We start from the raw sequence: 26,164 nt of genomic DNA, 5'->3' as shown, positions 1-26,164 counted from the left end.
GCTCTGTTGGGACGTCTCCTTGTGAATGGTGCAGACTACTCACTGGTCCCACTCTGTGACATGGGGTGGAGGGAAGGCTAGTAATCCCATTCCTCTTCCCTTTTTTTTTCTGGCTATGCCCTCCTTTCTATCCCTCCACTCCTGCCATGAGTTCTTCAGTGTTCATTTACATGCTGAGATAGAACTGTAGGGCTGGAAAGGACCTCAGGAAGCCATCTCATTTAAGGCAAAATTATCCCTGACTAAATCATCCCACCCAAAAGTTTGTCTAACCTGATCTTAAAAACTTCCAGGGATGGAGGTTCCTTTCTGGGTAGCCTGTTCCATTTAAACATTCTCATAGTGAGAAAGTTCTTCCCAAAACCCAACCTAAATTTCCCTTGCTATAATTTAAGACTCTTTGTCCTGTCCTCTGCTGCCACCAAAAATGGTCTATCACCACCGTCTTTATAACACCCTTCAGCTATTTGAAGACTGTTATTAAATCTCCCTTTAGTCTTCTCTTTTCCAGATTAAATAATCCCATCTCTTTCAGCCTTTCCTCATAAATCATGTTTCCTGGACCTCTAGTCATTTTGTGGAAGTTTTCTTTCTAGCCTTCTTTGAATTTGCCTGGATTAAGCCTATGCGTGTATAGTCTCTTCTTGCTTGAGGCTGTGTATTTGAAGCTATAGTAGATGCAGTTACATCAATTGTTTTCCTAGTTAAGGACCAAGAACCTATTGTGCTAATTGCTCCCCAAGCAAAGAACAAAAATAGTCTCAGTGCCTTAATCCTTCTGCAGTTTTTACTATTACAATATAATGTGGCAGCCACTGGTCCTCCATCCTAGTCCTGAGTTTGACATCAATTACAGTTATTGATGATATTCAGACATTAGCTTCCTTTCCCTTGATTCAGTAAACTAGTAAACAAAATGGTGGTAAAAAGTCATAAATAAATGTAGCTTTAGCCATCCTAACTCACTAGATCACTTTTAAAATCTCTTTCAAGAACGACCCACATTTCTCAGGAGGCCAATTAACCAGGTGGTCCTGGAAGAAGAGGTGGTAGAATTCCGATGTCAAGTCCAGGGAGATCCACAGCCAACAGTCCGATGGAAGAAAGATGATGCTGATTTGCCACGAGGAAGGTAAGAGTAGCCATTTTTGTTCTCAGTGTTTTCAGTCCTCACTGTCTGACTAATTTTCCCTGCTTTGGTCACTGACATAAAACCTGTTATCAGATGTTATAGATAAAGAAGCTTTATTGATTGTTGGCCAATGACTCTTTAAAATATGCTTCCAGGCTGGTGGTTAAGGGAATCCATCCAGAGTTTAATCGTTTGATTAATGGCTTAATTGAGAGGGAAGAGGTATTATCCCAATACGGGAATTCTCTGTAGTTGATAAACATATCTGACCTGTACCTAGAAATAAAGATGAAGATTGTAGCAGGGTAGATTGTATTTAGCGAGTAATCCTAAAATACAATTCAGTGATGCTCAACAGGAAGCTTCCAAATCAAAGACTGCACTGTCATCCAGGAAATATTAATGTAAAATGTATAAAAATAGGGCAGCATACCATGTTTTGCTGGCTGCTTCTCCCTTCTTCCGCCATGATTCAGGATGGGGAAATACTTTTTTTTTAATATTCTAGAAAATAGGTAACAAAGACTGGAATTGGGCAAAAAGAAAGTAAAGAGACTCCATCTAGAATAGCACGTCCAGTTCAGGTCAACCACATTCCAGGAAGTTGAATTCAGACTGGAACAAGTGGAGAAAGAGCTACTGAGGTAATCCAAAGAATAAAGATACATTTAGAAGATTAAGTGAAATGATCTTGGCTTGTTCAGCTGAGCACAACAGAAGTTGAGTAAGGTTATGATTGCTCTTAGCGACCATACATTCCTCCTTCCTTAACTGATAAAAACAGGAGCATTTTTCTCAACAGTGATACTGTGTTTTGTTAGAAATGGTTGTTTTGTGATCTACTGGGCATATCTACACATACCCCTGACTGGGCAGTTCTTTAGCAAGAACTACATGACTGTGCAGAAACTGCCATTCCTGCACAGTCCCAGAGGTTCATGGGTCATTTCTGACCCTACTGCACAGTAGCGTCAGCATCACAGTTCATGACCACCAATGCTATGTCACCGTAGCTTGTTGGTACAGCGATGTAGCTCCTTGTGTAGATGCACCCACTGTTGATATACAGTAGATATAATGATTCCATGCATTTTCCAATGAATCTCATGTTCATTTCCGTGGTAAATTATATACTGTGCCATGCTGACCCCACAGTCTCCTTATATAGACAAGGAGACATGAAAATAACTGCTAATTCAGCCAATTAAATAATAATTTCTACTGAAAATTGGAATCTTCCTTTCTAGCTTCCTAAGCAAGAAATGTTTTTGTCTTATTTCTGTGTCTTGTATCATGTCAATAATAAGCTTGTATTTTGATAAAATATTTGGGGAGATGACAAGAATATTGTATTTAGAAATTCAGCAAGCATTCCAAATCCCTTCCCCTAACTCTCATCTTTCCTTGGCAGACTGAATAGGTTCATCTACACATGCACATTTACTGCATAGTAAACAAAATTACTGCACAGTATGGGTGCATGTCCATATGTCCATTCCCATACCACACAGTAACTATGGGGACTTATTCTGATTTGATCATAAATTTGACACCTGCATCATGCAGGTATCAGATTTATGCCTGATTAGTTACTGACCAGTTACACACATGTAGATGTCTTATGGCGCAGTAATCCAGGGGTCTCCCTACTGGGTCTGCCCAACCACTAGGCTGTCCAGAGCCCAGTTCCAGGACTCCTGGCTGCTCCCCTCCCCTTCCCTAGGGCTGTGCTGCTCTCTGTTAGCCTCCAGTTGCAAGCCTACAGCCATTTTGTGCCTTGAGGCACACTGCACAGGAGCTTGGGGGACTGCAAGCCCTGTGTGCTCCCTGGACAGGACCCAGGCTGATGCTGTTAATCCTGTCCACTAGCCAGAGCTGCTCCTTGGTCACAGGTGAGTGTTGTAAAGGGCTGCAGTCTGCTGCTCCCTCTGCCGAACTGTCAAAGCTCCCCAGGTCTCCTGCCTGGCTGGCTGTGGAGGAGGTGCACAACTGGGCCCAGGAGGAGGTGCACAACCTTGTGGTCCTCTGGGAGGTGTGGAGGTACAGAGGCAGTTTGCACACAGTGTGAGCTTGATCACCCATGTTTATGATGTCCTGTTGGATGGGATGCATGAGAGAGGCCACTCCTGACTGGCATGGCAGTGCTGCATGAAGGCCAAGGCCTTGTGTCCATAGTGGGTGGCCATGACCAGTCATGACAGTCAGTTTGATCGTGACTGCAAGGCCATGCCATTTGTGCAGAAACTGACCAACATTTTGGTTCTCTGAAAACCAGGCCACAACCCTGCAGTTTTCACTCTGACCCCACCCTCACCCTGACCTGCTCTGTCCTGCACATGTGCTCTGACCTGCACATGTAGACACTTGCCTATTCCCACTTAGCGTGCAGTAAGTTAACATGCAGTAAATGTAAGCTGGCATAAATGCATGTGTAGACATGCCCAATAACTCCTAAAAGTTTCACCCTCGTATCAAGTATTTAAAACTTGTTAGTGGTTCTGAGTTTTCCCACCATTTTAAAGGTGCCAGGTTTTCATAAAATGTTAAATAACGTTTCTTAGAAAGTAACAACCTACTAAGATATTGCAAAAAGAAAACAGCCCAAACTGTGATATAACAGGTTTTTTTCTATGTGTACACTATAGTATCCATTGATTTAACTCCTGTCACTGGTTGCTTGTTACAACTAATTTAGCGGTCCTCCATGCCCTGCCATTTGAAAATCTTCTGGGTTTATAAAATTAAGAAGATAACAAAGAAATTCTGTTTCCTAATTTTCTAACTATACACTAATTGTTTTAGTTTTTCTTTTAAGTGTTACACACAACTACACACACAAACACATAGCTGTGTCTTTAAGGTACAGCAACTAGATTTTTTCTTATTATGGCATAGTAAATGTAATAATGATCATGTGTTTGGATATATTTTAGGGCTTGATCTGGTAAATGCTGTTGCCAAATGTAGTTCTTACTGTTGTACACAATCACATTGAAGTTAATGGTGCAACTCTTAGTAACAATACTATACCTGGTAATGTTTCCACCTTTGGGTTTTTACTCCTTTTTGCCTTAAATACAATGATTAAAAAATCAGACTGAATGATTTTGAGTACTTTCCTAATGCTTTTGAATAGGCTTAATTGCATTTAGACTTATTCAAAATATATCTTTACTTTCCCATTTAAAACAAAAACATTTTGACATAGCTTTTGTGCCCAATAGGTGTGTATACCTTTAGCTGGAAAACCACCAGGAGGAAAGCTTGTGATTGAAATGCGCACGCTGAAGTACAGCTTCTGATGTCTGGGAATATGAAGGGTTTATTTGTTTTTGCTTTGTTACTGCTGTATGTTTTTAGTGCATTCTGGGTACGATAGCTCTTATAGAATCTGTTGTGTTCTAGTGACTTAGGAGTGTCTTTCTGTATTTTTAAAATCATTATTACTACTATTAAGTCAGGCTTATAAGTAGAAATGACAGATGCTGAACTGACAGTGCTTTGCAATCAAGTTTTATATTTCATTAGTGCATGTTCATTCCAATGATATTATGTTCCTCTCGCTCTTCTCATATTTAAACTATAATAAAAACCTGTTTAATTTCACACCATGTTATAATTTGCTTTTTTCCTTAATGGACATTTCTTTTTAAGAAATGCACGAGGTTGTCTAAATGTAAAGGGGAAACGTAGAATGGTTTTCATTGTTCTTTAAATAAATGAAGGAGAGATACATAGTTGCATTCTGATCATAACCAGCTTCAGGCACTAGAGAATACTCCAGATGTTTTGTAGTGTTCTTTCAGTGCAGTTTAATATTACATTAACAGTTTTTTGCATTTATAATTTGAAAGTTCACCAGTAAAGTCTTTGTCTGAGTCTGGTCCTTAGAACAAAAGCATACTCCAGTTCATAAATTCAGAGGGGACCATTGTGATCACCTAGTCCTGAATTCCTAAATAACAGAACAGGATTTCCCCTCAGTTAATTCCTGCTTCAAATCCAAGAGGTATGGCTGAACTAAAGCATATCTTTTAAGAAAACATCCAATCTTGATTTAAAGAGATGTGCACTATTTATATAAACAGAAGCTTCAATTAATGTCTTTATCTTTCCCAGAGCAGAATATACCGGGGGGTCCCAAGCCATTTCATATTATGTTTTATCAGGACATCTAAATTTAGAGCATGAAGGGGTAAAACAAATATTTTTGTTAAATTTTTTTCTAGTGTGCATGCTGGGATAAAACAAATATTTTTGTTAGATTTTTTTCTAGTGTGGACAAAGAAAAGTGGATGTGAGACAGAATGACGTCTTTGTCAGTTGAGGAGAAAAAAACCTCTAAGTAGTTTTACTTTGAATGAATGGGAGATTATTTGAGAGAATAAAACTAGTTCTTGTCTTCTATATTATAAGCCTTTTACCATTTACATTCAAGACTGAAACCTTTAGAAAGTTTTTCTTTTGCGTTATTACAAAAACAAACCACAGCTGATGACATTCTTTGTGCAGCTGCCTAATGCTAATATATATTTTGTTTTTTAAATGATATTATCTTTTTGTTTTCATCCAAGGATTACAATGTCAGGATTATAGTAGAAGCCTAGTAGGGTAACAATTATAAAAGGGGTATTAAGATTTCCCTTAGACATTTCAACTTTCAGAAGTTTATAGCTCAGTGGTACTAAAATAATTAGAATGATAGTTTGATTTTGTCATAGACAGCTTAACCCTCTTTCTCTGAACATAGGGGTCTACAGACATGGACCAGTATGCAGGACTGGGTCATACATAGCCTTAAAAAATTCTTCTCTTTCTCCCTCTGTGTCGAGTTTTGAATCTTTTTAAAAGTTTTCCTTTACTGAGAAATGTAAAGGTAAAGAAAGCATAATCACTTCATGTGATTAAGATGCAACACAGTCAGTTATATCACTATTACTTCATAGTGTGTTGTATAATAATTGAAAAAAAGATGCCTACGTCATTGCAATGCTTACTATTGTTGCTAATAACAAGGGTTCCTTCATAACTTTATCTCAACTTACATTATTTTATAAATTTTGGTATGATGCTAGCCGAGAAAATAATACTACAGTGTAGAGTCTGGGATGTGTAAAGCTTTATTCCAAAGGCCGTCCACTTGGAGTCAATGACCCAAGACTGAAATGCATTGTGAGTCAAGGATAGAGGCACATGGTTTATATTTTATTTTAATTGCTTTAAAAATTGTTCATTAAATCCCTTGCTACTGCAGTGCATAATAGCTAGGGAATAATTAATAAAGTATTACTCATGTCAAGCTACTGAAGGTGAAAAGGAAATTGTGGGGTCACTAGCCTTATGCCCCTTGCTGAAATATTCAGTTCAATAGTTCATGAATAAAGTTTCTTTGCATTAGAAATGACACAGGTAAACAGGACAAAAGAAGCTTTCAAAGCAACCAAATAGAAGTGGTTAGGCTGAATGATTAGGGCACATTAGCAATATGTAAATCTCAGGATATACTCTTTTTCAAGGACATTTGTGAAGCTGTGATATGGGCCTCACACACGGGACTTGCACTTTCAGATTCCTAAGTGATGGGGAGTTACAGTAATGACTTTTTACTGCATATGCCCTAAATCAAGTCTTGGTTCTACTTTTTAGCCCTCAGAATAGAAAGGGGAACACTATTATTGTCTGAGATTCATGGCATGGAGAAAGACGTTTCTTTGGCTTGGAATGTAATACAATTTGAATAGAGTTTGTGTAGTGTTTCATGTCTTCAAAATTTCTGGAAAAGCCTAAGAGAGCAGCTGCATAGCCTATAATTACATAGCAAGTAACACAGGATTTTTTTTCCAAAGGAAGTGAAGAGAGTTTCAATTATAAGTTAAAATTTATGACACACTGCAATAACTGTTTAAACCTTTTTATGCAGAAGAAGACAGCAGTGCCAGATCTTCATGAGATTGAAGCTAGCTCAGAGAATGTATTTTTCATTTGCCTTAAAAAAGTCTAAGTAGCAATCACATAGGTCTCTTTCTTTGGTATTCCAGCCCAGAACAGCTGCTTTAGCTCTTTAAATACATCCTTAATGAAATTACAACCTGCACTTGCAAGTTGCATTTAGAGACACTGTCTGATTAGATGAGTATTGTATTAAGGAATGACAAGTGGTAGCTGCACCACCAAAAAGAGGTGTTTGTTCTACATGCTGCCCACACAGTGGGAGAAAGTCAGCTGGGAAACCTTAAGGTATACTTCAGAATAGAAATGGTGTGGAGTTTACACAAGCAATAGGAGATTGTGAGTTATATGAAACAGCCCAGCAAATAGCAGAAATCTGGTTTGTTCTTTATTTAAAGTTGAGAGAATTAATCTGGTTTATTCTCTACTCAAGATGTGAATTAAAAATATCTGTTTAAAAATACCCTTGGCTAAAATATATACATTATTTTCTATTGTACAAGCAGAATTACCCAGTATTTTTAAATGCATTTTTTCATTTAATTTGATTAAATTTTATGTGTTTGTACTTTAATTACAAGTCACATTAGGACTTAACTAGAGATTATCTTTTATTCTGGCAGACACTTGGCTATATTTTGGCCTCATATAAAAAGGCATTGCAGCTGAATTATATTTCACCTATTTTTAAAACTAACATCTTATCCTTATGCCTTCAGCTAAAATCATGCTAGATAGGGTACAGAACGAACAGGCCAGGATTAAGTGCCTTTCTACTATTGCCATAGAACTGCTGTGATCAATTAAAGAAATTAGACATATGTAAGTCAGCAGAACTGGATGAACTCTATCGGAGAGTGCTGAAGGAGATGGCCAAAGTCATTGTGGAACCCTGGTGAAACTCTTCCAAAACTTGTGGCGCTCCAGAGAGGTCTCTGAGGACTGGAAGAAGGCCAATGTTGTGCCCATCTTCAAGAAAGGGAAGAGGGAAGACCCAGATAACTATAGGACAATTAGCCTAACTTCTATCCCAGGGAAATAGAAATCCTAGAAATATTCATTAAGGAGTCTATATGTGATAGGCTCGCAGAAGGTAGGATTCTGAATGATAGCCAACATAGCTTTGTTTCAGGCAGGTCTTGCCTTACCATCCTCCTCTCTTTTTATGATCAGGTAACTCGCCACCTGGATAAGAGAGAAGAGGTTGATACTGTATACTTTGACTTCCAAAAAGCCTTTGATATAGTATCCCACAATATTCTTGTGACAAATTTGGAAAATTGTGGGCTTAACTGTGAGACATTTAGGTGTATATGAAGCTGCCTGCAGGGTAGGACCCAGAGAGTCCTAATGAATGGATCTGTGTCGTCCTGGCAAGATGTGCTTGGTCCAAGGGGTCAGTGCTTAGTCCAGTGCTTTTCAAATCTTTTATCAGTGATTTGGATGTGGAGGTGACGAGCTCACTGGCCAAATTCACGGACAACACCAAGTTTTGGGGAAGCGTGGTTACGCTTGAAGGTGGGCTACAGATACAGTTGAATCTAGACAGCTGTGCAGGTCGGGACCAGATGAAGTTCAACATTAAGAAATATAAACTGTTCCACCTGGGGACAAACACCCCCCTATACACCTACAGGCTTGGCAGTGCCAAACTGACCAGCACCATGAACAAAAGGGACCTGGGGGTAATAATACACTAGAGTATGAGCCGGCAGTGTAGCCAGTAATGGCTGTGCAAAATGCTTGTGTTTTGAATTGGTTTCAGATTCAGCTGTTTCAGAGGACAGTGATTCGTTTTGGTGTTTTGGCTCACTGTCCTGTTTTGTTTTGGCTGAGTCTGTTTCAGGGATTCGGCTCCACTGAATCTCCTCTGAATCTACTTCAAATGGGTTGCAAGCTTTGCCCAGCCCTACTGCTCAGCCAAGTGGTGCCTGGAGTCCCAGTGCGGAACAGGACAGGGCCATGAATGGCTCATCCAGGGGAGGGGGAGGGCTACTGCCCTCCGTGTAGGTGAGGAGACCCCCGTGCACATCTCTGATCCCTGTCAAATCAGGTCGTGGGGCAGGGAAGTAGCACAGAGTGGCAAGCAAGCTGTTGGTCCCTGCCCCATGACCTGACTCTGCAGGGAGCAGCAATGTGCGCCAGGGGCCTGCTAACCACTGCTGCCCACCCCGTATAGCCCTGCCTCACCAGGGCAACATAGGGTGAGCAGCAGCATGAGGAGACCCCTGGCACAGATAGCTGCTCCCTGCAGAGCTGAGTACCACAGGAGAGCAGCAGCGTACAGCTGTTTCCCTGCAAGCCCAGCTCCAAAAGTCCAAAACTTTTCAAAACATTTCCAAAATGTTTCAGATGCCTTATTTAGTTTCAGAGATGTTTTGGAGCCTTCTGTTTCAACTTGGATTCACTGTTTCAGGCACCAAAATGGCTCAAAACACCTCTGAAATGAAACAGCTGCCAAAATGTCTTACAGCCCTAGTAGCCATCAGGGCAAATAATACTCTAGCATGCATCAATCTGTGCATGTCCAGGAAAACCGAGGAAGTGATTCTTCCACTGTACTCAGAATTGATGAAACTACAGCTGGAGTAGTGCGTCCAGTTCTGGGTGCTGCACTTCAACAAGGATGTGGTAAAACTTGAGAGAGTCCAGATAAGAACCACCCATATGATCAGAGACTTGCACAGCAAGCCATATGAGAAAAGGCTGAGGAACCTGGGACTCTTCAGCCTGAAAAAGAGAAGGCTGAGAGGGGACCTGGTAGCAGCTTACAGGTACATTAGGGGAGTACATCAAGGGTTTGTTGAGTACATCAAGGGTTCACCAGGGCACCCTTGGGGAAGTAATGGCCACAAACTCCTGGAAGACCTTTTCAGGCTCAACATTAGGAAAAACTTCTTCACAGCTAGGGTGACCAGACTGTAGAATAAACTCCCTCCAGAGGTGGTGCAATCGCCTACCCTGGAAATCTTCAAGAGGATACTGGATGGTCACCTTCCTGAGGTCACCTGACCCCAGTTGTCGTTTCTGCCTGCAGGGGGCTGGACCCGATAATCTTCTGAGATCCCTTCCACCCTTACAATTTATGAATCTATGAACTATGTACATGGACATTTTATGGCTACTGATTCTGTCAAATAGAGCACTACTTTCCACCATCTCCATCTGTAATTTCTTGTGTGTTTAAAACTGTGCGTACGAGATAAGATTGTAAAATTCAGTCCCTTATTCTCTACTACATAGGACTCCTTGGAATGGTTTTGGATGGGACTTATTTAGTTCTTTTAAGCAAATTAAAGCAGTCAGGTTAGCTTTTAAGAAAAACCATTCATAAATGGCTTGGGCCCTACAGATGTTTTGAATGTACATTAACTTTTGTCTCCAACACTTTTCAGGATCAGGTCCTGAAAGCTCTTCCAGTAAGAACTGTGTAATTGTGAATTCTATTGCACAAAAGCAGTACTTCATAACAACATTTATATTTCATAGATGGGATAGTTAGGGATTTAACTGCATCCTCCTCTAGATACAATGAAGGGGACAATGACCTTTCAATGAAATATGAGTTAATAATACTATAGTGCTGTGTGCTTTGGTCGAGTTCATCTCAGTGCAGATCATAACAAAATGCAATCTAATGCATACTGAAAATTAATTGGAGGAAAGACTGCATTTTAGTGGTCTGATGAATCTAATCTTTGGTTACGTTAGTAAATTTCTGTTTCAATTAATAACAATTAACCATCTTAAATAAAGTGATGAGGGAAAAAGGATGCTTCTCATATTACCTACAACACTTACACCAACCTCTGGTTAGTTCCATTGTGTTTTTCATGCCCAGCTTTTTTGTTTCCTAGGCTAATCTTCAAGGAAAGATTAACTCCATTTATGAGGAGGATAGGAGAGGAAGCAGGATGTGCTTAATAGCTTGTCAAAGATGGCAAAATAAAAGGTTTAATGTGCTATTTGCATTCTTATGTACATCTGGAGAGAGTATAGGCAGTTTCTAGAGAATTTTGTCATGCAATGTTAAATACAGTGCATAGCTGGCACATGGTGGACTAAAGTATGGCTTGTGAATATTTCATACATCCCAAAATAGCACAAGTAGCTTTCCAAGGTCTGCCGGGCAAACCCATTTATCTGTTTCTGATCTAACTCAGATGAGGAAGTTCCACCACTATAGAAAGAGTTGTCATTTAAAGATTGTGGCATGGAAGGTTTTTGATGTTCTGTTTTCCCCCAGCTCACTATGTTGTTACTGTCCAGCTCTCTCCAACTATGACTCTCTCCTTTTGACCCTCCCCATTATAAATACCTCTTTTCTTTGATAACTGCTGTCTCCCTTCCCTGTAGCTTGTTCTTTTTTCTTTCCCCTTCTTTCTATACAGCTCAGTCTAAAGGTAATTAAGTGTAATACAAGTGTTTACATACACTTCAGTGAGTTTTGGATCAGGCCACCAATCATTGTTATCTCTTCTCCCTATATCCAGTGGTAGCTACCACACCATTAACCTCTGTCATCCTGAATGCCTTTTTCATCAGATGCCATTCTCCTCAAATGGCAGCTAAGTCAATTGTATGAGAAATGTAAAATACACTGTGGCATAAAATACTCTCTGTGTATCAAGACTTTACAGGAGTTGAGAGGTTTGAGTATCCCAATGATTTTCAGAGTGTCATCCAGAGTCTTACACTCCTGGCAGGGTCACCCATGGTCAACAGGCCTGAGAGGAGGTTCCAGGCAAACTATGACTCAACCTCAAGTCCCCAGTGGCAGATGTGTCCAAGTCCCGAGTGGAACATGTGCCCAAATCACCATTGGCAGATGCCAGGTGGAAGATATCAGGATCTCAGCAGCTATAAAGACAAAAGTCTGCAGGAAGGTAGAGGTCTCCTGTCAGCTAAGTTTTCCCCTGGCACTGGGTCTATATCTCCACCTTGTTAAGAACATGGGGCTGTTGTTTATTTTTCACTCACCAGCTTCCTCACATTAAACAAAGTCATGTGTAAGCTTCTATTACAGGATTGCTGGTGACACTATGGCAGGTCACTGAATAGCATTCTGTAGGTTATGGTCCTACAGGGAACATCTATAGAGTAGTCCAGTAGTTGTTTTATTTCTGACTTTTGTGATAGCCAAGGACACTGAGCAATCACCTTAGCTATACCTTATTTTTACCTTATTTTCTCACATATAACATGTTGTGTAATAAGATGGGTGCCTTGTTTTTGAAAGACATAATCTATTTTTCCTTGTAACTGAGTAGCAGCACCTAGGAAGCACAGCCTGATCATCTTTCTACACCCTGTGGATAGTATCCAGGCCTGACTTTCACTTTCATGTAGCTGAAACTTACGTGTCAGAAACTGCTTTTACCATATCTCCTTATATATAATGCACACTCCAATTTTTGGTAGCTGTTTTTGGGAGGAAAAAGTGTATGTTTTGTAAGAGACAAATATGGTATATCTGATAAACTAAAGTAGAAGTAGGTTACAGTGTGTTCACTTAAATTGACTTCAAGTCAGTTCCTTTCATAGAGCTAAAGGAAAGAGTTTATATCTCAGAGCTGTTGTTTCAGGTAATCCATTTGCAGGCTCATGAAATCCTGAATTCTTGACATATGGATCACATTTATAAAATATATTTAAAATCATATTGGCTACACATATAAAGAATTTATGCCAATTAGCTATTCAATTCAGAAAATGTTCAGCTAATGCTACATAGACCACTGGTGATCTTTGGAGTATATGCTGGTGACCCAGGGGGCACATTTATTAGTCATAGTTGCTGCACATTTAGTTTAGTACTTCCTTACTGAAGTACTAACTGAATGTGCAGTAACTACATTTACTGTGCAGTAGCACAAGTGCATTTTTTTTGTGATACTTACTGTGCAGTAGCCTTATAACTCTGTGCAGTAGAATATTAGCACAGTTTTTGCTACTGTGAGGTATTATTAGGCTACTGTGCAGTATCCTGTGTAGATGTGCCCAGGACTGTGACCTAAATTCTCACCTAGTTTAATTTTTCCCACAGTTTTTTATATATATAAGCACCATATTATTGAAAGTATGTAATGTATTATCCAATGAAAAACCACGTTTTGGAAAGAAGTATCAGGTCCTGAAGTCACCAACAATGGACTGGAATGCTGTTCCATCTTAAATGGCTTACTTGAGTCTCTAGAATATAAATAGCCCAGATAGATAGATAGATCAGCATATATATTTATATAAATATAGGCTATTTAAATTCTAGAGACTCAAGTAAGCCATTTAAGATGGAACAGCATTCCAGTCCATTGTTGGTGACTTCAGGACCTGATACTTCTTTCCAAAACGTGGTTTTTCATTGGATAATACATTACATACTTTCAATAATATTGTGGTGAAGAATTTCACTCAGGTGAGACTGTCTTAATGTGACCTGCTTAGGTGGCTCAGTCTTTGTAATATTGGGAAAAAATCACTATTCCAAATAAAAAGCACAGTGGAATATTCCTCTACATTTCAGAAATATTTAGCAGGTGCTCAGAGTTCATGCTGAGGAAACCAGCCTTCTTGTGACATGTAGTACCCTCTTCAAGGACATGAAGTATTTTGGGCTTCTGATAATCAGACTGATTAGTTTGACTGATAAGATGTGAAATTAAAAAAAACCCCATATGTATACAAAAAAAAAATACAAGGAAAAATCTTTAGGAGAAGAGACAGGAAAATCTGAGAAATGTGTACAAGCAGCAACAAAAATTAAGACCCAACAAACTCATTGAGTACATTAGGAATAGAAGGTTTTTCTGTTTTTAAACTAGAGAATTTTTACATTGTAAGTAATAACCAATCTCTGACATTTATCAGCTTTGTTTGGTAGGTGTTAAGTTAAGAATTATTCAACAGTTGTGTAACAACCATTTTAAGAACATGATTTCTAGTTCAGCTAAAACACGGAGGTGCTCATTGAAACATCAACATCTTTTCCTCTTTAGTGACAGCATTCTGTTTTGTTATTGATTTACAGTAAAAATTAAAAAATATTTAAGATAATTTTCACTGAGAAAGGTACTGCTGTTAATCATCATGTTTAAAGGAAAGGAGCTCACTCAGTTCTGTTTGTTCCAGAATATTACCAAACCGCATGTTCAGATCTCCAGACAAATGTTTCTGCTAACTGTATAAAAACTATGTTTAGTGACTTCAAGATGCTGATTTTGGCTTCTGCCTTGTTGCTGTATACTTTTGAGGGTTTTTTTCAAAAGAAGAACGGATAAAACGCAGTATTTCCCCTTTTCCTTAAAGTGAATGTAGAGTCTGTGAAATGTGTTAGGTAAGCAACCGTGAGAATTGAGGGTGCCTTATTGGTAAATTCTGGTGTGACAAACCCATCGATGTGGGACCCCTAGATCCCTGTACTGCTCAAGAAACAGATTGAGATTGCCTTAGGGTAACTCCTTTCCCCCCAGAAGCCTCAGCTTAAATGCCCTTGTCCTGAACCCCACAGCTGCAGCAAGCGAATCTGCCAGCTCCACGTGACCTCCTCTTTGGGTTGTGAAATAAATGTTAGGTTCCCCTTTCCACAGAAAGGGCTAGCCTGGAATATCACTTGCTCTGAAATCACTCCACAGGCAATCAGTAAGAAGACAAAACAACCAAAGGACTTATTAGGTAGGAGAAAAGAATTATACAAGCAAAACTAACCATCAGTTTGGAGACAGAAATAAAAAGACAAGAAAAGTTTCTTAGCTTCTCATCTGGCTAAATCCTAGCCCTCTTGGGAGACCTGCCAGTATCTCCAGTATTATGCCAGCCTTGGCATCTGGGACTATTAAACCTCCAAAGCCTGGAATCCAAAACACTATAATTATATCATAGGTACACTCTTAAAAGTCTCCAAACCCATGGCCCCTACCCATCAGCATTAGTTTAATTATGTATGGGTCACCAGAAACCATCAGAAATTGCTTGTCTCCCTGAGGCACCTGGCATTCTGCTGGCCTGCTGGGTCATTCCTCTCAGATGCCGTAGCTATAGAGAAATTGATTTCCCCATTGCAAGCAACAATGCCTTGTGTGTGTGGAAGTAACTCAGTTGATTATCTTCCAGTTCCACCATGAAATTACAAAAATGCATTTATATTAAATACTGCAATGCTTACAAATATGAAAATGACCAAACTGAACCCAGCTTCACACCAACTACAAATGGAAACTAAACACCACTGGTATGGATCTAATGCTGGGGCATACCCATGAATGCTACATGGTGAAGCCTAAAGGCAACTCTGTTTTGCTGTGAATCTATGACACATGACATGAGCAGAGGTGATTCAAATGTCCCTAATACTTAAGCATAATTTTATTAACAGGAGTGTCAGTTGCGATCAAAGGAACTTGTTCTTTCACTCTATTCAGCACTGGTGAGACTTGAAGAGGAGTATTGTGTCCACTTTTGAGTCCCACGCTTAAAGAAGAATAGAGATAGATTGGAAAGAGTTCAGCACAAACAAGAATGGGGGTCTGGGACACAAGACCTGTGAGGGTTATTTAGTTTGGAGAAGAGAGGACTGAGGTGGGGATTTAATAACAGTCTTCAAATACCTAAAGGGCAATTGGAAAGAAGGATGGAGATGCTCTTTTCTCTATGTCCGTAGGGGACAGGACTAGGACCAATGGACCCAAGCTGCAGCAGAGAATATTTAGGAACTTTCTGACTACAATGGTGGTCAAGCATTGGAACAGGCTACCTAGAGAAGGTGTGGAAATGTCCATCTGGAAATTTTCAAAAGCAGGTTGAACAGAGACTTGGCTGGGATGGTTTAGTCACAGTTGATCCTGCCTTGAGCAAGAGGACTGGGTTAGATGACTCTGTGAGGCCATTTCCAGCCCTACTTTCTCACATTTCTGTAATCTCAGATGAAAAAGCTACCCCAAGGGATGGGAAAGTAGGTCTCCATGCCAATCCATTATGGGGACTCTTAGCTCAGACTTCCAACAAGGGCTACAGTTGGTCCCAACTTCTGAGATATGGAAGGTGATCATAGTCAAGAACTGAAGTGAGATCACAAACCTACTTCCTAATGTTATCAAATAGTAATAGTTTGAATAGTGCAAATAATTATGATGTCATTGGGATAATGGAGACCTGGTGGGACTCCACCCATGACTGGACCACGGGTATTGATGGCTATACCCTGTACAGGAGGGATTGTGTAGATAAAAGGGGAGGGGAAATAATAATAATTTCCTCTATGTTAAGGAAAGCTACATGTCCCTGCAAGCTGATGTTGCTGACCAGGGTGGACAGCTAGAGACCCTCTGGGTTAAAATTCATGGGGAACATGGCACAGGGGACACAATGGTGGGCATCTGCTACAGACCTCGCACCCAAAGTCCTGAGCTTGACCAGGAGCTCTCCCGGGAGCTGGATGTAGCTGCATGCTTTGGGACCATGGTTGTCATGGGTGACTTCAATTACCCGGACATCTCGTGGGAGGATCACTCAGCAAAATCCAAGCAGTCGCAAAGCTTCCTCTCGTGCATGGATGACCTCTACCTGACTCAAGAAGTCTACGGGCCAATGAGAGGCAAAGTGCTGCTCGACCTGGTACTGGCTACAGGGGATGACCTAATCAGTGACCTAGTGTTGGATGGGAAGCTGGGTGACAGTGACCATGAGCTGACTACCTTCACCATCTGCCGTAAAGCTGGCAAGTCAGTCAGCAACACGGAAGTCCTTGACTTCAGAAAAGTGGACTTTGACAAGTTCAGGAGGCTTGTCAGTCAGGCCCTTGTAAGTAAGGGACCATGACCCCAGGGAGAGGGGAGTTTAGGAAGAGTGGTTGCTCCTCAAGGGAGCGATCCTCAATGCACAAGCTAAGTCTATTCCATCTCGAAGGAAAGGCAGCAAGAGGGCACAGCAGCCCCCCTGGCTCTCCAGGGACCTAGCAGACCTCCTAAGGCTAAAAAGAAAAGCCTACAAAGGATGGAGGATGGGATTCACCTCCAAGGAGGATTATTCTGCACTGGTCTGGTTCTGCAGGGAGCAAACCAGGAAAGCCAAGGCTGCAACTGAACTCCAACTAGCTTTGAGCATCAAGGACAACAAAAAGTCCTTTTTCAGATATGTGGGGAGCTGGAGAAAAAGTAAGGGCAACATTGGACCCCTGCTGAACCAGATGGGGCAACTGACAAGTGACGCCCAGGAAAAAGCCAACCTATTAAATGGGTACTTTGTGTCGGTCTTTCATCAGTCCCATGGGATGCCCATGCCCGCTACGGGACGGGGAGGTCCAGGTGAGGGAGATCCCCTGCCCTCCATAAATGCTGACCTTGTGAAGGAACATCTTGAGAAGCTGGATACCTTCAAGTCAGCTGGCCCTGACAATCTACACCCCAGGGTACTCAAGGAGCTGGTGAGCATCATAGCCCAGCCCCTGGCATGGATCTTTAAAAACTGGCGCTCTGGTGTAGTGCTCGAAGACTGGAAGAAGGCCAATGTGGTGCCTATCTTCAAGAAAGGGAGGAAAGTGGATCTGGCTAACTATAGGCCCATCAGCCTGACTTCTATCCCAGGGAAGATCTTAGAAAAGTTCATTAAAGAGGCCATCCTTAATGGACTGGCCGGCACCAACATCCTAAGGGATAGCCAGCACGGGTTTCTTGCGGGTAGGTCTTGCTTGACCAATCTCATTTCCTTCTACGACCAGGTGACTTATCACCTGGACAAGGGTGATGAGATTGATGTCATATATCTTGACTTCAAAAAAGCCTTCGATCTGGTATCCCATGATCACCTTGTGGTGAAACTGGCCAGTTGTGGCCTTGGGTTCATCACGATCCGCTGGCTGGGAAATTGGTTCCATGGTCAGACCCAGAGGGTTGTAATTGATGGCAGTCACTCATCATGGTGTCCTGTGACCAGTGGGGTCCCTCAAGGCTCTGTCCTTGGACTCATACTGTTCAACATCTTCATTAATGATGTGGACATCGGATTCAGGAGTGGACTGGCCAAGTTCGCTTCAAGAGACATCTGGATGTTTATCTTGCTGGGATCCTATGATCCCAGCTGACTTCCTGCCCTTCGGGTAGGGGGCTACTACTTTTCCTAGTTGGCCAGTGCAGAAGATTGCCAGGAAACCATTTCAAATGACAACCCAAAGATTCACGTGGAATTGAGATGTGCAAGTTAACGCAGACTCCCATGCTATGCCTTCTTCCTCCCTCTGGAAAACAGGCCAGTTAAGGAAAAGTGAAACTCCTAGGCTAGTAGGTATGGCTAACTTTTAGGATCTCTGAGAGTCCCTTGTGTTACGCCACTTACTGACTTCATTTAGATTTGCCTTGAGAATATGACAAGCTGCATCTCAAAATCACTTTAGTACCTGGCAGCTTCAGGATTAGATGTATAAAGGCAATTTAAAGTTATCTTTACATACACAAGCTATATTTGCTATATACGTTACTTGTATTAAACACATTTGAACGTATAACACTACTAACATTACTGAAAAATGGAATATATTTATTATAGTGTGAGTTGTTAGTAACCTCTTTATTTAGATTATGTAACACTGATGATTTTTTAGATCCTATTTTATCTGTGTTCCTATAATTTAGCTGTAAAGGTGGAAAATGGAAAGCATAGGCCCTTGTTGTAGCATCTCTAAGAAAACTGCACATTTGTTTTGGGGCAGAATCATCAGCTGGAGCAAATTGGTATAATTCTTGAAATCAGTTCACTGATTTATATCAAACAAAGATCATGTCTTTTGTCTTATGGACTCTTCTCAGAGGGAACCTGTCTTCTTATGAGCAAGAATTGTACAACTGTGTGAGCATATACATGGGCATTGATGTGTATAATTAAAATTCTTCTACAACCATTGAACATACAGTACAGTCGAGGCAGAGCAAGTGATAGCCGGTTAGGTGTCTAGTTGGCCATCTATAAGGATAATATCTGCAACTGTAGTACTGTTCTACTGCTTGGGTGTGTGCAAATTAGGCATTGAAATATATATGTCATTTTTATGCAACACTACATTTACTTTTCTTAACGTCTCACTTCCTGGCTTTCAAAAAGCAGTATATATACTTAGAAAACTCTAATGAAATCAAATAAATAGAAAATGCAAAAAGCTCTATTTAACCAATCAGCCACATAGCATTTGAATTGTTAAAACTTTTTTTCCTAATTTCAGTAAATTACTTTTTTATTTGATAATCACAGACTGGGTAATGGATGCTGGACAAGGCACAGATAAATTGTGGAATATGAGACAAAAGAATAAGTTACTGTGAAAAATAATTTAATTCCAGATTTTTGCATGTTCAGGCCAATGCATGACTGCAACTTCAATACATAAACTATTTTTAAGTATTGCAGATTAATTTGTTTTGTTTTATTCATTACTTGGTTGAGCAGATGGAAGTGGTTTTGACACAATTTTGTTTTGTATTTTTCTTTTCTTTTCTTGAAAAAGACAAAGCTCTTTTTCCCACTTTGTCACAGCTGGTTACCAATCAATCTCAATTCACGGTACAGTGATGATAGCACATGTTGTCTGGGGGCCAAATCTGATTGGGTTGCATTTTTTCAGCAGTGTTTCATATCAGAAAAAAATGTGTCTATATGGCAGGGACTGTCAGCACACTATTGTACAACTGTCATTAATAAAACGAGCAACAATGAAAGCATTCATATGTGCCAGAGACTGCTAAATTTTACAATCAAAATCACCCAATTTCTATTACAATTTCTTCACCAGCAGTGTTTTTTTTCTTTTACCTGTTCTCTCTTTTTTTCTAGTTTAATTAAAGGCAGACTTACTCTATGTTACTTGTAGAAGAGGAGTAATTTTATATCATGTTTAAATAGTGGTAGTTTTAAAGCTATACATATGATAACTGCTATTTTTAATTCTCTCTCAACTCCACACTGATAACTGAGGAGTACAGTGGAGATAAAGGTTAAGTACCTCAAAATGTTTAACAAAATCTATTTAAAAAATGGTTAGATGAAAATGAATATATGTAACTTCTGTCTTAGAGGCCACCACACATTGTGGCTAGTTTTGCCATCATCTTGGATAACTGCTAATAATATTTAGATACAATATTAGAAAGTGTTTCTTGTTACTGTGCATATTGTAGAAGCACTGGTTATTATTCCATAGATAAGTTTGAATGCATTTTTATCCTTTAATGAAAGGATTCAACCTTTCCTTTCTGTGCATGATGAATATGATGCATGAACCCTGAATTTTCTTATTAAGAATAATTTTTCTAAGTATTTACAAGTTTACCTGTTGATAAGTTTGGGCTAAATTAATTTTAAAATATGTCTTTTCAGAAACAGAAAGAAAAATAGGTCTTTTTTCAGAGCTTGTCTGACATTAAAACTGGAGTAGCTCAGACCCCTCGAACATTTTATCTAAATAAAATTTACTGAAATTTTGTGTGTATGCAATGTATGAAAAAATTAGGTTGTAATTAAGCTAAGTTACAAATGACCACTGAATGCAACCACTATGAGTCTGAACTGTGAGATAGGGTCACTTGCTCAGGACTTTCTGAACTGGAGCTACGGTACAATCAGTCATTATTGCGTGGTTAAAATGAGAAAATCTGTATATATGTCAGATGTTTTTGTTGGTATGTTATTTGGCTAACAGTTCACATGTTAGTGAATTTAGGACCAGATTCAACAGTATGATCTTGTTCCTCTGCACTCTGGTGTTGCACAAACAGTTGTTAAGTTTGATACAATATATCTTCAGTTCAGTAGGAAGCATTCTTTTGGGGGCTATAGTTCAGCATTCAGAGATGGATATTTAAATGGTTTTTAAAATAATTTAAATTGCTTTATCATTTAAAGGTCCAGTTCTCAGTTGTTAGAATTGAATGGCCATAGAGCCTTCAGAAACTCCACCTCTGAGTCTGGCCTTTGAGTTTTTCTCTGAGCCTGATTTTAGAGATTCAGTAACACTACTCTGCATGAAGATGATATGCTGGTCTTTGTTATGCTGCATGTAAGCATCTTGTAATGGGAGATGTTACTGGGAGAAAGATGGAACTGGGAGAAAGATGTTTCAATTGGCTAAGTTGTTCACCACCTACAATAACTTGTGGCTTTTTAGAGGCATGAGGAGGAGAGAAGAAAGACATTGAAAACCTTCTTCTTTATTCCTTCATATTCCACCTAGTTTCTTTGGCTGCTGTAGATCAGACAAAAAAGCAGGTTTTCTTCCTGTGTTCTCATTGCCTGCATCATCTGTCAATGCTCATCATTGAACCATGGTGACTTGTGTGGACAGTGTAGGTGAAACAGATGACTGAATGGTGCTGCATCAGTGCTTTAGGACACCAGATGGTTGTAGTGTCCTGCCAGTCCATCTATCCACTGGTCTGATTGCTAGATGGCATGACCTTCTTCAGGGTGGTCCAGAAACCCATTAAGGACTTGGCAGGTGGGCAGACAACAAAGCTGGGATCTCTATTTGAAATAATTGGTGATTGGACCACAAAAGGGACATATTTGCTCTACCTTCTGTATTAATATCCAGGTGGAACGTTGCAGTTGTGTTCTAACTGTACCTCTTGGCATCCCACACAGTTGACTTTTTCACCCAGCAACCTTTGTACTATATGCATGATTGACAGGTGCAAGCATAAAAATTGCTGAGCCTTCCAAGGCAGCTGGCTGGCTTGACAAGGCCAGCCCATCAGTGAGTCAAAGAGGAGCGAGTCAGCTGCAGTCCACGGCAGAATACAGAGTTGTCTCTGAGACTGCTTACATCAGACTTTAAAGAGTCAGTCAGTCCTGCTGCCTGTCTGGGTTTAGCTTGGCAGTGGTAGGAGAACCACTTGTGTGTTAACTTTTATTAAAATAAATATGTCACAGGGGCACTGAGGTGCCCTGTTCCTAGGCAGGAATAAGGGCAGCTGCCAATCACAAGGGCAGCTCAGGTGATGGTTGCTGGGGCAATCGTGCTGGTCAGGTGACCAGAAGGGGGCAGGGCCAGGCCTTTATAAACAGCCCAGGCCAAAGCCTAGCTAGCAATTCCCTGCTGACAACCGGAGATGCAAGAGCTCTGCAGTAGAGCCAAGCAGAGCAGAGGTGAGCGGTGCAGCCTGGTCTCCCAGGCGGTTGCATCATGGTAAGGGGGAGAGAACCCTGATTGGGAAGCTTGAAGGTGGAACATAGTGGCCATAAGGGCACGGCACTTAAGTTCTAGCCAGGAGGCTTATTTTCGGTTATAGCCAGTTGGCTCACGGCTTTACGTTTCTTGTTTGTTATTGCTACATACCAGAGGACCGGGTGAGGCTGTAGGGGTCTGCAGAGGCCTCACGGGAGCTCCCCAGTAATCTGGGGGTTCCTGGTGCCCTGTGGGGTACAGTGAGTGGTGCCGGGTAGGCATAGCTGTTCGCGCCGGTGTGGCACAGCATTGAGAGGTGTTGACCCGAGCCCTGTGGGGCGATCAGCGGAGAAGCCCAAGTAGGGCAAAAGACCCTGATGGTGGTCTAGGGGGCCAGGCATGGCTACAGCCACCTGAGCCCCAACCATGAGAAGGACTTGAGAAGCCCCGAAAGGGGAATAAGCTTATTGAGAAGAGACTGGCCCGATAGGACGCAGTCTGTATGAGAGAAGCCCCAGGAGCGGGCATGTGTACTGAGAGAAGCCCCAGGAGCGGGCACATATTATTGATAGAAACCCCAGAGGGGCTCCATAGTGGTGGGGACCCCAAAGGGTCAAAAGGGCCAGGTAAGGTTCAGGCCACCTGAGCCCGGCTGGGAAGAGTACTGTCAGTAAGCCCGAGAGGGCTAATGGATAGAGGGGCGCCGGTTGCGTGGCAAGCCCAGGGGCGCTGGGCAGGGCGCAGAAAAGAAAAGGACCTGATAACGTCCGGAACAGCTGTGAGGCTTAGGGCGTGCTAAAGGGGAGGTAGGAAGCACGCATAGCCCATAAGCCTGGGCGGTGCACCAGGTCACTCTGTAGAGAGTAGGAGCCCAGACAATTATAGCACCGTGTCCAAGTGGACCAAAGGCAGCCTCCTATATACAACTATATATCAACAAGATATGGTGGGTGAGAAAAGAGGGTGCTGGATCACCTACTTGACATGGTAGGGGGCGCTAGAGGGATCACGGCCGCTCCTAGGCCCTATTCCGTGACAAAATACATGAATAAATTATGTCACTACAGCAGAATAAACGGCTGGCTGCTTCTCTGCACTATTTCTTTCCTTCTTTCCCTGATCTAATATCTGCATGATGAACAATCTTAATTTAGGTATATCCTTCTGGAGCTGATTGCAGACTCTCAAGTCAAACACCTTTAGGGCTGGACCTGTGTCAAGAAGATAAGCACAGTGTTTTGCCAGCAGCACTATAGTTAACAAAGACAATAACTTCCTCATTGTGGCTGGCATTGTCATATTTTTGTGATGTTATGAAAGTCAGGGCATCCATTACTCCTAACAACCATAGCAGAAACACCCATATCACAGCCCTGTCAGATTTTAACGAAACTGCGAATTCTGCTAAATACTTGTCATCAGCAATCTCAGATAGAACATGAAATGGAGAAGAAGTGGTGCATCTGCTTGCCTTGCCCTTCTGTGAAAACAATGATTCTGTTTGCCATTGACTAGTGCAGCTCAGCGTGCAAAATTACATAATTCAGTGCAGCAGTCCAGAAGAAACGGGCCACAACTGCATATGGCTTTCAAATGCATATTTACAGTAGTTCCGTGCTGCTCACAGAACTGAAGGTCAGCTTCATAAGTCTTTTAACCATAGTGCAATTATGCTAGCAGGGACTTTGGCTCTCCATTTTTGGGAAGCATTGGAATGCCCTTCTCCTTCTAACCCCCCTTCCAATCCCAGCTAATATTTAGACGTTAGCTAATTTTTTATACTGAATAAATATACATCTAAATATAGCTCCCAAATAACTAGGAGTGACCAGGTATTTATGATCCTGTCCTGCACCCCTCCCGCAGAATGGTTGGGACTAGTTCCTCATTTTGCTAAAATAAAGTGGCTTCTTTACCTAATAGATTTACTGAATAGGCTGTGGACCTACCTCAGATAACAAAAACAAGTCTTCAGAATGTAAAAAAGTGAAATTATTTATCATGTGCTAATTGATACTTTGAGCTTTACTTAAAGCAGACCTTTTCATAGCATTTCAGCACATAGGACTCATGGGTTAAAACTCTTATCAGTTCTGTTAGCACACTATTGTATAATGTCCCAATAACTTTGCCATATGCATAATTTGAATGCATCAATGACAAACAAAATAAAGGAGTAAATGGCAATAGATGATAATGTGTAGGTACACAGAAATTAACACCTGACATTCTCTTTACAAGTATTAATAAATTCAGTTTCACATCCATAACTGATGTAATTATACTCTGACTCAGCAGAACATTTATACATTCACTTAAATATGATGGAAATTATGTAGATGCTGATCTGCTTTGCTTAAAGGGAGCCATATGTTGTTTTACACATGAAGAAACTGAGGCACAGTCTGATTAAATCACTTATTCTGAGCTATGTGGAGCTGGAAATAGAATACATGGGCTGGGAAGCCCAGTCATTTACTTTAGTTAATGATCCTTCCTCCTATGCTATTCATTAAACTGCAGGTAGTGTAGAATATGCATTAATTTGAGTACAGCAAGGTTATTATTCCAAAGTTAACATTTATTGAAATTATTTAAATATTGGAGGATTAAAACATACTTTATGGAAGTCAATATGGTCCCGGTTAAATCCTGCTAATTCATTCCAAGGGAAAAACGTCTCTTCAGTTTCTGTGGCTCAGACCCTGAAGTATTTTATCGAGCCAGGCCATTGCAGGATTCCATCGATTTAAATCTAAATGTCTTTTTAGGATTTAAGTTCAAAATGCCATACAAAAGAATGGTTCTTGCACAGTGAACCAGTTGTGTAGCTATACATTCTGCATTTTGGAAAAATTCCTAGTTTTAGAATGAGTGCAAGATAGAAAAAAAACACAATGAAATTATGCTTTCAAAAAAGAAAATGTCTCTTTCCACTCTAATATACTTTACTTTTGTGAAATTGGTATCTTCCTCTTTAATATACCTCTTTAAGATTTAAGCTAGAATGTGGCTTACAAAACCCTGTGTTTACCTGGTGTGTTGTTCATGAGGACCGTAGCAATCTCCCCCCAGATAGACAATTGTATTAGAAAACTATTGTTTTGGGGGGAAATATGGTCTTAAAAGAAATTTCCCAAATCAGCACGAGTAAAAATATGCCGCTCATGTAGTTAAAGCCATGATAAACTTGAGTTGTCATATATTGATAACTGATGCCTGATAGCTTAATTTTATCATATTGCTCAAGATCAAGGGCAAAGTGAGTGATATTATTAATAAAGCCCTAATACTGAGTGAACATAGCAATACTAATTTTATGTAAAGTTTTTAACTAATGCATAGTGTAATAAAAATGTCATGAAGATTAATGTGAGGTGGAATTATCTAGCACCGGATAATAATTTATCTTCCAAAGTTGTATCCAAGAGAAAATCAGATTGGCACACTCCAGGTAGGAAATTTTGTTCATCTCTGTAGTCAACTACATAATGATTTTTATTTTTTCCTTTTTTTTGGTAACATAGGTATGATATCAAAGATGATTATACCTTGCGCATTAAAAAAGCCATGAGTACAGATGAAGGAACCTATGCATGTATTGCTGAGAATCGAGTTGGGAAGGTGGAAGCCTCTGCTACTCTCACAGTTCGAGGTGAGTGCTATATTTGAGTAAGAGCCTATACGCATATATTTTAATCTCACTTTCTGACACGATGGGACAAATCCTCCCTGTCTTTGTAGACATAGACCCATTGCAGTCAGTTAGCAAGGGTTCTGCAAATCCTGGTCCTGCAGAAGCCAGTGGCAAACCTACTGTTGACTTAAATAGTGACAGAATTTCTCCACAGGTGTGAATCTGTTTCAGTATTTGTAACTAAGGATATGGACAGGGCAAATAATACTGAAAGGGGAAGGAGAGGGCATAGTGCTTTTCAAGC

General features: G+C 40.6%; 1 protein-coding gene across 17 annotated transcripts in view; it reads left to right on the top strand.

Moving 5' to 3' along the window:
- ROBO2 (roundabout guidance receptor 2) overlaps window positions 1-26,164 on the top strand; it is a 663,916-nt gene that overhangs the window by 471,625 nt on the left and 166,127 nt on the right. For all 17 annotated transcript variants that reach the window (XM_090059886.1, XM_090059876.1, XM_090059819.1 and 14 more), the window contains exons 5-6: window positions 994-1,132; window positions 25,751-25,878. In XM_090059886.1, coding sequence (XP_089916012.1) covers window positions 994-1,132; window positions 25,751-25,878 — 267 coding nt within the window. The remainder of the gene's footprint in view (window positions 1-993; window positions 1,133-25,750; window positions 25,879-26,164) is intronic.

Source organism: Crocodylus siamensis, chromosome 1 (assembly GCF_052110815.1).
Source record: "Crocodylus siamensis isolate JL-2025a chromosome 1, ASM5211081v1, whole genome shotgun sequence".
Lineage (NCBI taxonomy): Eukaryota > Metazoa > Chordata > Crocodylia > Crocodylidae > Crocodylus > Crocodylus siamensis.
The sequence above is the reverse complement of the archived record's forward strand: the minus strand, read 5'-3'. Positions and strand labels throughout refer to the sequence as shown.